Here is a 12,605-nt window from a genome sequence, read left to right as displayed (position 1 = left end):
CTATAATGGTCTGCTATGTGAGCTCGGTCCAAAGGGAGCTCTGGTCAGTAACTCAGCCATGAATCTATTGGGAAACGCCTCTGAAAAACTCACAAGTGGTGTGCCGCCAAGGCAATGAGAGAAATACAATGACAAGCCAACAGCAACCTCGCAGCCAAACTAAAGATGTTATTTTTTGGGCAAAACATGAAACTGATTGTTCGGCACATCTGGAAGAAAAATGACGGATAGAACTATGAGCAGTATTAATTTCGTCTCTGTTTTCACACTGCATAATGAGTCATCTTTAAGCAAGAGAACTGTAGGTAATCAGACACGTGGGTTCAGTTTTGCCTCTTTAATGTCAGAGTTGGAAGCATTTTCACTGGAGTCTTACAGACAGTGGACAAGTGGCTGTTTTTGTAGCTGCAAGCACAAGGCCAGACAGGCATTTAGAGCCCTGAAATAAAATGATCATTTTGATATTCAGAAGGATTGCATGCAGTGTAGTAAGGCAAAAACATTTTGGCATCATCAACGCTGACACTGATGATTTATTTATAAACATACCTCAGTTTTTGTGGTGGTAGGCAGAGAGGAGGGTCCATTTTCCCCCCCCAAGGCACTGGAGGCCCCTATGGGAGAGCTGGGGCCGGAGCCGGGGGCACTGTTAGTGGGCGTCGAGTCTACGAAACATCAAGGAGTTAGACACAGTATGCATGCTCACACTCTACACACAACACACACGCACAGAGGCTTGGCACGACAGCTGCAGCCTCACAACAGTTAAGTGTGTACGGTCATGGCTGCCTGATTACAATGGTCTTCCTTACATGAAAGTGCAATGACCATAATGTGCTACTGCATTACAAAATGGCTGATTATCATGCAGCTATGTAGTAATAACACTAGAGTACAGGCTTCTATTGTTTTCAGAGAACAGTCTAAACCCCAGATTATAAGATGTAGACAATTTACGGCACATGGGAGACGGGGAAAAGAGAATTCAACATAAAGCCATCAACATAAAACCAGCAACATGAATTACCCATTAGCTCCAGAGCCCTCTTCTTGTAAGGAGTCATGGTGTTTCCATCTCTTCTCTTGAGCATTGGGCTGCTCCTCCTCTCCGCTACCTTCTGCTTCAGTCGTGATCGTACCTTCAGGTTGGGCTCAGAGGCTAAAAAAAAAGGAAAATATTTTTCTATAAGTCTCATTACACACTCTTTGGGAATAAAGAAGCCCCATCACATGGGGATAAATTATACAATCATGTGAGTGTTGTATTATTATTTAGAGTTCAACAATGTGCCTTTATACGTCCTTGGTGAAATGAACATAATAAAAGATAACATTCTAATAAATAGAGACTATAAACCATTTTGTGACGATTGTTTCAGTGAAATTCAAAGCAGTTTCAGATACATGAAATGAGTCAGGATTGGGCCCATTTCCACCTCATCTGGACTAAATTAGTTTGAGCAACACACAGGCCCTGAGTGAAATAGTCCGCTACCTGCCGCCCTGGTGACCACAGTCTGATACAGTAGCAACAGTTAAACTAACACAAAAACATGGCAGATGTTTCAGGCTCCCCCCACGCCCCCTCCTCCTAATGCAAAACAGAGATACCCAAATACACAGTTCCAACACACGGAAGAGTGTCTGTCACACACACACACACACACACACACACACACACACACACACACACACACACACACACACACACACACACACACACACACACACACACACACACACACACACACACACACAGTCATTGCTTAATGGATTCTTTCTTGACCCATGTTTATTTTCCTAGGCCATAGCTCATAAAGGACTAAGACTAAAGTGTCAGTACTAACAGGGGAATAAATAACCAGAAAAACTTAAGAAATACTAAGGCTATGTTCTTTTTATTTCGTCTTTAATAGGCAAATACCATAATCAAGAATATCTTTTACATTAGATATGTTGTTCTACACCCATGGATTAGGCTTGAATTAAAATATACAGACTATGAGTCACTTAAGAATAAAAAAACAGAAGGGCATTTAAAAAATCCTGACCTCTGAGTCTTCAATGGTAGTTACATGTCCTGCCCTGCCAACGTCTTTTTAAATAAAACACTGTCACTAATTATCAGACTAGTCTCCAAAATGTGGGTGGCACATATGCAACTATGAACAGATTATATAAGGTGGACAATGGGGAATACGGTGGCGGGTAGATCTAGGCAAGGACATAATCTTAAATAATGTAAGTGTGTATTATGGGAAAGCAAGTAAATGTTTTTATGCCCGACTGTGGGGAGGTGCTACCGTCTAGCCACAGTGACAGTGACTCACTAGGTCAACACGTCTCATATGGACTTCCCATCAACCCTTTGGAGATGAAGTCCCACAGCTAACCTTACACACTCAAATAAGCAAGCAGAACAGATAAGCTGTTTTTTCGACTGAAAGCCAGAGCACGACGTTGTACTGAAGTTATGTAAACCTGTTACACAATAGCATAACCTGTGTCTATTATTTAGTTCAGATCAATAATTAAATAGGTGTTTGTAATGTGTGCAACATACACAGCTAACCATAGGGAAGTGGGGCTATGACGTGGGAGCACTGCAGGGAGGAGGCGAGGGAGCTGATGGGGGCACAGTCAGGAGAGTGGGCCAGATGCTGCTATTTCTGGCTTTTGTCAAAAGCAGCAAAACCCTCTACCCTAATACGTGGCACAGACCTCTAATCCTGTGGGTGTGAGGTAGAGTGAAAGAGAGCGCGGGTGGAAGAAAGGAGGCAGGAGAGATAAATGGAGAGAAAAAGCTGCTGGGAGTCGTATGAATCTGCTTCACGCCCCACTGCCTTGATTGCTTTCTATTTTTACACACTGCTGCCACCAAGCTACGCATCCCAATTGGTCGCCACGGGAACGGCAGACAGCACCTCAGGAACAAACACTTTCTCGCTGGTCCCTATGGAAGAAAATGCCCTGATGCACGGTGCAACAGGAGGCAACAATGGCGCCTTCACAGCACATACGCTGAGCACCTGGGTCCCTTCTGCTTCTCAGTAAACGAAAACATACAGTAATGGCTGAAATGTACCAGAGTCATAAATCAATCACCTTATTGCATTTGAAGGTGGTGCTGCAGGGCGAGTGGCTGTGCAGCTATAAGTGTTATGCTATCTCCGCTCAATCATACATTTTAACTCTGCTGTTACGGTGAGTGTCCGTGTCCATTAGAGCGCGGACCTGGACAGATGGCTGTGTGGAAAGCTGAGGTGTTTGTTCTGTACATAAAGACGCCCGCTATGCATGTTCCTGACATTCTGGTTTAAAGTCATGCTGAAAGTGATGAATTAATGCTGAGTGTGGGCTGTTCCTTTATATAAAGGCTCAAACAAAGCTAAGTTACAGTTCTTCAGGGTTAAGATATTCAGTGTTGTTAGATCCTGAGGTTAAATTATTTTCCTAGTGTTTCTAATATTCAAGATCAGATCATATTCTTAGGTGTTGGAAATGTTACTTTTGAAATGTAAAAGGTTACAAATTCAAATTACATCATCAAAATTATTAAATTTTGACTTTTCATAACTTGTATTACAAATTGTTTACACTAAAAACAGGTAGTGTACATTTCACAACAGCATTCAACAGAGATAACTGTAAAACCTTTTCAAAAACTTTTACTTTCTAAGTTGAATTACGATTTGAACAAAGCAACAGAATTACCAACCTTTTAATTGGTAACGGTAACTCTTTTAAATATCTTTTTCTCAGTCCTTGTAATCGATTACTATAGCATTCATTTAGTAATTGAACTGAATAACTCAGTTACTATTATCTAACACTTAATCTTTCTGATATGCTTTAGTCTTTACAGGTTTACGTTTGTTGGATTATTTCTGTACATATTTCCTGCACCTGCTGAATGCAAACGTTTGGTAACTGGGTCAAGACCGGAGAGGGAGTCTCACTTCTTCCTGCTAAGCTGCAAACTATTCTTGCCACAGACTATCGCGTGCCCTCCGTCCAGTCTATTCTAGGCCGTGGAAACAAAGAAGTGAAACGAAGAGGATATACACCAAGTAAACAAGATAATTACGTGACATTCTTTAAACTAGTTTATGAATAGGCCAAGGGCATTATAGCTTATTTTTGTGTTTTAAGGATGACATAACTATTAATAGGAACCCTAAAAGTGGAGATCAAAGCACAGATTGTTGTTTAATAGGATATTTAGAGGACTTCCTGATCCACAGTTGTCTCTACGGATTATTATGTCTATACCTGTATGTACTAAATAATGTGCTAAAATGGGTTAAGGAGAAATTTCAATCCAACTTTGCCCTCTGGCCAAATAAAGCAGTGAGGAAGTCTAACGTGGAGCATTCGAGTCATCTCCACTTTGTTTTGAGAGAGCTATCTTTGCTTAAACAAACAGTCCTGTCCAGGTTCATCCTGCCTGTGCCCGTCTTAACTCGGCAACACCTGCCAATCAGCTATCAGTGACAGCTAGTGGCTCAGGGAACAACACTACCTTTGTGTGTCCCCCTCGGGTGCCGAGCTCTCAGAGGACTTTAATAAAGACAGACAGGAAGTGGGGGAGGAAGGCCTAAGCAGGAAATGACCACATAAAGATTCAGAAATCCGAAGAGTAAAAAATAGTTTCATCAACTGGGAGATGATTCAACCATGAATAAAAAGATGAAAATGTTCAAACTGAAATCGTTATTTGTTTTAACCTGCCTGTTTGTATTCAGAGTAAAAGACAAACACTCGGTCCGTAAACAGTCTCTCTGTCATTTTAGAAAACTGTCTTAAACAAGTTATTATACTTGTGCGGCAACTCTACCTTTTGGCTCTATAAGCATGTCCTAGAAATGTAAATATATATTTACAAGGGGGATTTCTCTGTTCTGAAGAGGGTAAAATTCAAAGAGATTACAATAAATAAAACCTCTCAAAGCCTTCATTTACCTTTTGACTGTTTATTCTTGCCATGCAGTTACTTTACTCTACAAAATATAATTCCTTTGCCTGATCTCTAAGTTGTGTATTCACGCAACATGACAGGCCTGCAGTTAAATAACTCAACAAGTATAATTGTTTTCAATGTAATTAAAAGAGACACAGAGGGAAAAGAACATAATGTAATTTGGTGACCTCATTGCAGAAATATGAAGCTTTTTAGCTTGGCAAGCTTGTGCTCGTGCAAACTAAAAAGTCCGAAATTATTCTTATTTATACAATCATCCCCAAAGGATTCCTCAAACTTTAAACCAACAAACCTGAGCTGCTTTTTGGTGGGAACCTGTGTCTTTTGAAAATAGCTTTTAATGCCCATAACTCAGGAGAAATTAATCCCCCTTAATTCTCCCATTACTCACTAAACAGCTCAAAGAGGTCTAGCACCTTGGTTTATTATTGGAACATAGGGACAAATGTAGTTCCTTTAAAATAAAAGCAAGGTAATTTTAGTACAAATAACACTAATTATAATTTAAAGTGAAAACATTCAATTAAACTGTGTTGTTGCGTGGTTGTATTAGAATAATCCAAATAGGAATAAGGAAAGGTTTGAGTTGCTTTTCTGGCATGCGGCTTATGAAAGTTTTGTGTTGAGCCCTGGAGTGCAGGGTGGGGGTGGCGGGGGTGGCTGGGGTCATAATGAGCCTAACTGATGTTATTAGCAGGTCATCAGCAACCACAGGAAATACTCCATGGGCACAGCGACCTCTTGATCGACAAGGGTCAAGAAGAAACTCACTGTATTCATAACCCAGCGTAGAAAATGGAAAATGACATACTTTTAAGGAAACATCTCACACACACACACACACACACACACACACACACACACACACACACACACACACACACACACACACACACACACACACACACACACACACACACACACACACACACACACACACACACACACACACACACACACACACACACACACACACAGAAATCCTGTGAAAGTCAGTGTAGATTTATGTATGTATATTTATTTGCTGTGCTGTGTGTGTGCGCAAATGAACCAACCTGTCTTCCTCAAGGGGAAGTCGTCCTTGCTCTCTATGGGTGATGGCAGAGTATACCGGCAGGTGGGGGATGTGCCGCCCAGAGGGGGAGAGCTTTGGTCCAATGATGTGTGGTGAGAGGACCTAATCACACAAAACACATCAGATGTATGATATATACTCACATTTAAAAGTGTGTATTTGTATCACACTGTATCAGAATAAAACAACAGGAAATACTTACGTGTACCAGAGTTTTTGGTGGTGGATGAAAGAAGGATTGACTCCATTGCTGCCAGGGTCCTTTGCTGATTTGCTCAACAGAAACTCTTGGAGTTTCTGTTTCACCTCGGTACTTGCCACAGCACCTGTGAGACCAACAGTTGGAAACAACAGGATTGGGGTTACCCTAGGGGCTATGGCTCATGAAATGTTATTCCCTATGTAATAATTCAAATCGAGCTTAACATTATTGCAACAGGTTCCCTCACCTTTTTCCTCTATCACATTTCAATTACATTAATTCTGCTTTTTCTCCCTGTTATTTATCTTATCTCAATTAAGATGGAGTTTATATTATCTTCCTGAGAGGCAACAACTCATGCAGGAAGATCTCCCCCTAGTGGTCTCAGAGCATTATATTATTTTCAAGCTGCTGCAGAGCGATGTTCTTTCCCTTTGGAGGGTTACAGTTGCAGGTCACAGTTTCAAATTACCTGACCTGACAAAGTCATAAATCTTGTCTATTATTAGCTTTAAGGTAAAAGCAGAAATGAAATACTATATCTGAAGCTATTTTCATCGTTCTATTGAAAGCATTTTCTCCTAATCTTAAATGTCACTGGATGACCTTATGTCATCCGTTGCATGTACTGGTTAAGTAACATGTCATCATCATCATCATCATCATTCTTATCATCATCATCATATTATTGGATATTTCTCTTAATCTAGAGACTAAATGATTTTGAGCTTTGTAATTTGCCTTGTTTCAGGCGTCCTCTAGCATAGCTAATATTGTGAATTTGACATGACATGAACAGACATCAGAGTAGGTTCTGCCTGAATAGCATGTCCCGTGCAGTGAGTATGATACATTATAAATGAAAATGTAACCTAACTGCTATATTGCTGTGCTGAATATGATCCGAATAGTATTATGTCATTATTCCTGGTAAGTAAAAGGGGGTGGTCTTAAAAAAACAAACTAGAAGCATTTTAGACTAACTCAGAGTACTCCCAGATAGGTCTGAAAGTATAATCAGCTTATGAAATGTATAGCATACAGCTGCAGTAAAGCATTCCTATCCAGCTGTTAAATGTATATTTTTCTTTGACTAAACTCTAAGATAACGCATTATTAACATATACAATAAATGGGAAGACAGAGTGTTGCCTCTGGCTCTGAAAGTAGCTTTTTCCAGCCCTGATGTTAAGGGGATGGTGATGATGGCGGTATCGAGCTCTTACTTTCTCGGGAGCGCTCCTTGCCCCTGAGGATGAGGCTGGAAACATGCTGCTCTCGCCGATGCCTCTCTTGCTCCTTCTCCTGCTGGTTCTGCTGTTGCTGCTCCATACGACGCTCCTTCTCTGCAAGTTCCTGCTGCTGTTTCATGGCCTGGAGCTCGTGCTGGAGCTGAGAAACATGCAGGCCTCAAGTCAGCATGAGGAGAACACACTGACAAATATGTTTGAAATGACATCGGCTTATGTGAGCTTCCTCAAGTTTCTATTTTCCTATTCTGTACTTGTCTTTGTAAACAAAACTCATGCTGTTCTGTAATGTATTGTGCAACACCCTGTCTTGCTGTGCTCTGTTTTCTTCTTTTCTGCACTCTGTAATGTTGTCCTCAGCTATAATGTTTTCTACTGATCTGCAGTATGCCATGCTGTGTGGTGCTCTGTTGTTTTGCACACTGCTGTGCTGTCCTCCATATAACTGCTCGGTGCAATGCTGACCTTGAGGTGCTCCTGGAGCTGAGCCTGGTGCTGACGGGTCAACTTCTCATGCTGCTTCTGGAACTCGGTGATTAGTAGCTGCTTCTGGATCTGCTGCTGCTTCTGAATGAGGAGCAGTTCTTGCTGCAGCTGCCTCTCCCACAGTCCCGGGTCCGAGCCTGAACCCAGCATCCTCAGATCTGTACGCAGGTCCAATGGAGACAAAGACTCCACAGCCAAAGGCAAGTCTGGCTTAATGTCCACTGCGGCCCGCAGAGGGAAAAGCAGAAAGAAAAAGGAGAGAAAAAGACATTTGTCAATCCCTACATTTCTTTTTAAGATATACGTGCATTGCTTTTGAATAAATCATGTTGTTCAGAGGAGGGCACAAAAAAATAGCATTCTAAAAAAAGACACATGGAGTTAAAATAAAATAGGAAAAAGGGTAGGAAATGAGGAGCACGGCTTTTTCTCTCGTGATCCTCACAAACCTGCAATTATAAAAGTTTCTATAAACAAACATGGGATCACATCCGCCAGCATGGTCTACTGGGAGCAGCTGTATAACAGACTCAATGGACATTTGGCACGAATGTTAAAGTGGTCATTGAAAGTATTTACATAAATCCTATCTTCCCAGTGTTTGATAAATAAATAAAAGGGACTGCTTCTCCCCTTCTGTACGAGAACATCATACAGATCTCTTGTTAACATAAATGATTTAAGGCAAAGTCGTTTTTGAGCCTGGAACACGCATACATTTGTGAATTTATTTTTCTGTGATCTTTCCATCTCTGTTCTTGAGTTGCAATGTGTGTGCATCCGTAAGAACTGCCTTTGTCTTTGAAGACTACCTCCATTATAAGTAATTGCCAGATACAAAGTGAGAGGGCATCCCTTTGGTCTCCAAGCTCTATATATAGGTTGTTCCACAGAGAAAATCGATCGCCAGTTAAGAACAGAGGAGACATGGCTACTTCATCTCTCTATTCCACTGAGGATGATTAGTGATTGTACAGGATTTTCCTTTATCTTTTTTACCCTTGTTTTCATTCACACTGTTGCATGTAGTTCAATTCTTGCTACAGTAAGAAAGGTTTTTCTTTTAACAGAATAACATCTTCAAACCATTTCAGATATAAAATAATGTATTAAGGCCTTTATTAGATCAGAAATCGAAACAAAATGTCAAAAAGACATGTTAGTAATGCTGATCATGATGTGACATTCAAGGAAGGGTAAGCATTGTCCAGACTGTATAATGTCTTTTCCATTTTAAGACCAGAGAAATATTCAAAGCTACTTAAAATTCCAGTGGCTGGAGGGAGATTTATTGAGAGCATTCACTGCTGTAATCTTCTCTAGGGTCAAAGTTAAGGGAACAAGCAACATTACTATACCACCTGTTCTTTCTAACATGTTACAATTTATATGATCACATAAATAACCTTGTGATGCATTTATCCTCATAATGAAATGCCAATAAAATGAGTTTAGACCTGCCTAAAAAAGCAGCATCAGTCTACAGTAGCCATCAATTTATCAACGACTCCCGTTCACTGATGCTGTGAATCTCACTGGCGTCCATTTGTTTTGTCATGTAGCCTGCTTTTCATTGCCACCATTCCATGTGTATGCGGCGGCGATGATTATAAATAGAAACATAAAAGCAAGTGGCGCAATCCTGGTCTGTGACAACCCCCACACCCTAGTATCCACCACCCTAACTTGCCGCTGCCATGGCAACGCTGTCTACGTAATTATGTCTCCCCATCCTGCAGATATCGAGTCTCACTGCATGTCATCTCCTGCCTACAGTGGCAATGTGACATGTTGACTATTATATCAGCCTTTCAGCTTATATAAAGGAAGGAGTCCCCAGCAGAGAGAGATACAGAAAAAGCATTTAGAAACCCCCCCCCCCCCCCCCCCCCACACACACACACACACACACACACACACACACACACACACACACACACACACACACACACACACACACACACACACACACACACACACACACACACACACACACACACACACACACACACACACACACACAGCAGCAATTCAATGGTTAAGTGATAACTTGTCTTTAAACATGTTCAAAGAGTGAAGACACCTACAGGGGACTCCCGCACTGTAATTTTTCTTTTGTGTTCTAAAAACAGCTCCTATGAAAAGACAGAGGAGGGCAGGCGCAGAGAACAGGCACCTGTAGAACAGAGCCGTCTCTCCTGACAGGGATTATTAATCTTAGCTTGTAAGAACTTGACAAAGGACTCTGCTGTAGCGGGTGTTGTTCCAGGAGCGGATGAGAACCTGTGAACCGTTGAAGGGCTCAGAGAGTTAGACAGCCCTGGTTCTACTTTTGCCTAATGGACCTAAATATAGCAACAAAAAACACCTGCTGCCTGGGAGAATTCACCAAAGAGATATCTAATTAATCTCATATTTCATTCTGTACCCACACTGTGACTGGCATTAAGGATCTCCACTTTGATCATCTTATCAAGCTGAGCCTCCATCAGAAAATCTCAGACAGTGTTTTAACAGGATGGGAAGGGGGAGTAGTGGGAGTAGGGGGAGGAGTGGGTGGAGTTTGAAAGCCACCTTTTATATCCAAGGCTATATAAAATGGCCCTTGAGGAAACCACAACGGCATCATGTGCCTGTTCTGCTCTTGTCCACCGTCTGTCGACAAGAATAACACTGGATGGAATGACAGTGTTGAGGGAACATAATAAGGTCCTAAAGGTATAGTTATTGTTAGAGTTCTGCTGAAGCCTCTACTGAATGAATAATTTACAACTTACATTCCTCATGATTGACATTATTCTCTGTACTGATCGAAACTGAAAAAAAGGTTAAAACATGTCTCTGTGAACATTACCCAACCACATTTATAGCAGGCACACATTTATAGCTAACATATTCAAATTGTCAAATAAACCCTGAAACTACTCGAAACTGAAAACTGCCATTTCTTTATTATAAAAATACTCATGAGGCAGAGGAGAATACGGAACCACCAGTAACTAGGGCTAAATATAAATGCTTTTCTGAGCAGGGTCTTATTATAGACAATGTGCGAAAGACTGTCACAGTTGCGAGGCCGCCTGCTTGATTTAACACGGGCTAAAATAAAAGCGCGGTGTTGCATTTATGTAACTTTCGGGTCACTTTTAAAGGATCACTCGCCCAAATGAGCCTACCACTTCTGGTTCAGTGGCCTTATGGTGCCATTGGCGATCAGGACTCTTGATGTGAATTTTTTTCCGGGTGAAAGTGGGGTGCTTTCTGATTGGCGGTGAAGTACACAGACTTGTCTCGAGGCACTGGTAAACAAGAGATTTATGAATGACAGGTCCCAAATTTGTTTTTAACACAAGGGAGCGACAAGCACCCTGCCCCATGCCCAAATTCCTCCCTGTGGAGGGCCTGCCAAGGGGGGATAGGGTGACTCATAGCCTGTGACCACACTCCCACTGCAGCGTCGCACAGCCAGTGTCCCCAACGTGTTTATTTCTATAACCGATCTGCCTCTCATTAGTCTTGGTGGTGGTTAGGGTGACAATCACAGCCTTAATTTGAGATGTTGGATGGCTGTCTTTTTTTTTGCCTCAGGCCACATTAGCAGGCTTCCCAACCCGGAGAGAGAATAGACACACGTCGCCAGTGACATTGCTATTACATGTGAGAAGACTAAAATAAACAGATATGTATAGTAAAACATTATTAACATAAGTCACTTAGCAGGCTCATGTTGGACTTACAGTTCCTTATAACATCTTTAACTTTCAATGTAATCCTTTTTTTACTAGCACAAAAACTGACAACTATTGTCTGAAAGAAAACGTATTACCATTGTAAACATCCACACTGAATAATAAATGCAGCTATTCTTACACCTTTAAGAGTTTCTGCCACTGAATAAAGCTTTTTTTTCAGAAGGAACACAATCTTAATGTTGCTTCAGCATACCAAACTCATTTTGTTTAGTGTTGTTAGGTAAGTGTTTATTATCTGGTTTACTGTTTAGTTTATCGAAATCTATGGAGTTTAAAAGAAAGTGGTTTTTTTTTCATTGATATCACAGTTTTTTCAGCAATAACAATTCAAGTTGTATATATAGTTTTAAAAATTGAGTCTACTAAGAAACATTCAAACGTATTTTAATTATACTTATAATGGTGCTAATATGGTTGATAACGTTTGCTGGAGTTAATAGTTTCACTTGTAAAAAAAACCAATTGATTGTTAAGAATAATATTCCTATTAGCCAATTCACCTCAACATTAGTCTCAGTATAAAGTATTGTTCAGCATTAAACATTTAATATTTAACGTTAATAATATGTTACAGGTAGTGAAAGCTAAGTAACATCCTTTTCATAGATTTTCATTGCAACAGCTTTTTGGCTATTACTAGTTTAGACTATCACAACCGCCCCAAACATTGCCACATAATTTCTGAGAAACATCTTAACCTAATGTTATACTGACCAAGAATCATTACCAAATTCATAAAAAGGCAATATACAGAACAGCCCACATAGTGTTTACACATTGAACATGTTGTATGTTGCATCCATTCAGTGAGCACTTGAGATGGTTGCTGATCTAAATTCCCTGTCTGACAGTATAAATA

At 40.7% G+C, this 12,605-nt stretch overlaps 1 protein-coding gene across 3 annotated transcripts in view; it reads right to left on the bottom strand.

Moving 5' to 3' along the window:
• hdac9b (histone deacetylase 9b) overlaps positions 1-12,605 on the bottom strand; it is a 37,691-nt gene that overhangs the window by 5,010 nt on the left and 20,076 nt on the right. For all 3 annotated transcript variants that reach the window (XM_063879813.1, XM_063879812.1, XM_063879814.1), the window contains exons 2-7: positions 7,974-8,215; positions 7,485-7,650; positions 6,259-6,394; positions 6,037-6,158; positions 1,028-1,159; positions 550-665 (exon numbers count right to left, since the gene is read on the bottom strand). In XM_063879813.1, coding sequence (XP_063735883.1) covers positions 550-665; positions 1,028-1,159; positions 6,037-6,158; positions 6,259-6,394; positions 7,485-7,650; positions 7,974-8,215 — 914 coding nt within the window. The remainder of the gene's footprint in view (positions 1-549; positions 666-1,027; positions 1,160-6,036; positions 6,159-6,258; positions 6,395-7,484; positions 7,651-7,973; positions 8,216-12,605) is intronic.

Source organism: Eleginops maclovinus, chromosome 3 (assembly GCF_036324505.1).
Source record: "Eleginops maclovinus isolate JMC-PN-2008 ecotype Puerto Natales chromosome 3, JC_Emac_rtc_rv5, whole genome shotgun sequence".
In the NCBI taxonomy this organism is placed as follows: Eukaryota; Metazoa; Chordata; class Actinopteri; order Perciformes; family Eleginopidae; genus Eleginops; species Eleginops maclovinus.
The sequence above is the reverse complement of the archived record's forward strand: the minus strand, read 5'-3'. Positions and strand labels throughout refer to the sequence as shown.